Source organism: Rhea americana, unplaced genomic scaffold (assembly GCF_003343005.1).
Source record: "Rhea americana isolate MKP2758 unplaced genomic scaffold, rheAme1 scaffold_1899, whole genome shotgun sequence".
Lineage (NCBI taxonomy): Eukaryota > Metazoa > Chordata > Aves > Rheiformes > Rheidae > Rhea > Rhea americana.
Genome location: NW_028186037.1, coordinates 1 through 1,215, shown reverse-complemented (window position 1 = coordinate 1,215; position 1,215 = coordinate 1). Strand labels below are relative to the sequence as shown.

General features: G+C 63.8%; 1 protein-coding gene across 1 annotated transcript; it reads left to right on the top strand.

Annotated features, from left to right (window-relative positions):
* Positions 1–6: 6 nt before the first annotated feature.
* Positions 7–1,001, top strand: LOC146597314 (uncharacterized). The gene is made up of 2 exons (XM_085302312.1): positions 7–107; positions 205–1,001. The coding sequence occupies exon 2, from the start codon at positions 212–214 to the stop codon at positions 518–520; it is 309 nt and encodes a 102-aa protein (XP_085158438.1). The 5' UTR covers positions 7–107; positions 205–211; the 3' UTR covers positions 521–1,001.
* The last annotated feature ends 214 nt before the right edge of the window (positions 1,002–1,215 follow it).

Sequence of the window (1,215 nt, the reverse complement as noted above, 5' to 3'; positions counted from 1 at the left end):
GGGCCCATCTGGAACCGGGACAACATCGCCTGCGTCGTGCTCACCTTCAAGGAGCCCTTCGGCACCGAGGGCCGCGGCGGCTACTTCGACGACTTCGGCATCATCCGGTGAGCGGCGGCGCGGCCCCCGCCGCGGGGACGGCGCCCCGAGTCTGCCCCGCTCCTCCGCTGACCCCTCCGTCCGCCCCGGTCCGCCCCGCCGCAGGGACGTCATGCAGAACCACCTGCTCCAGATGCTCTGCCTCGTGGCCATGGAGAAGCCGGCCTCCACCGACCCCGACGACGTGCGCGACGAGAAGGTGCGCGCCCGGACGCCCTCGAGGTGCCCCATAACGGGCTCCCGAGGCGGTCGGAGCCCTCCCGGCGCCGCCCGGGGGGCCTCGGGGGCCTTCCGGGCCACGCTTCGGAGGCTCCGTGAGCCCTTTAAGCCAGCTTGGGGGGGAGTTGGGGGTCGTTGTAAAGCGTCGGAGCCCTCCCGAGCGCTTTTGGGGGGGCTGACCGGCGTTTCACGTCACGCTTAAGGGGTCCTGGTGGCCTTGGGGACCTTGCGGGCTCTTTTCCAGGGCCTGGGAGGTGTTTCTGTTGCTGCTGAAATGCTTCCTGAGCGATCCAGAGCCTTTCGGAGACGCTTTGTTGGGCCTTCAAGGGGTTCCGGAGCCTCTTTGGTGTTCTGGAGCCTCTTTGAAGGTGTTCTGGAGCCTCCTCGGGGGCCTTCAAGAGGTTTTGGAGCCTCTTTGGGGGCCTTCAAGAGGTTTGTGGAGCCTCTTTGAGGGCTTGGAGATGTTCTGGAGCCTCTTTGGGGGCCTTCAAGAGGTTTTGGAGCCTCTTTGGGGGCCTTCAAGAGGTTTGTGGAGCCTCTTTGAGGGCTTGGAGATGTTCTAGAGCCTCTGAGGGCCTTCGAGAGGTTTTGGAGCCTCTTTGAAGGTCTTCTGGAGCCTCTTCAGGGGCCTTCAAGAGGTTTGTCGAGCCTCTTTGAGGGCTTGGAGATGTTCTGGAGCCTCTCTGAGGGCCTTCGAGAGGTTTTGGAGCCTCTTTGAAGGTGTTCTGGAGCCTCCTCGGGGGCCTTCAAGAGGTTTGTGGAGCCTCTTTGAGGGCTTGGAGATGTGCTGGAGCCTCTCTGAGGGCCTTCAAGAGGTTTTGGAGCCTCTTTGCAGAGGCCCTGACAGGGCCAGAGCCTTTCCGGGGTGCTCGGAGACCTTCGTGGTCTTCCGCGTGG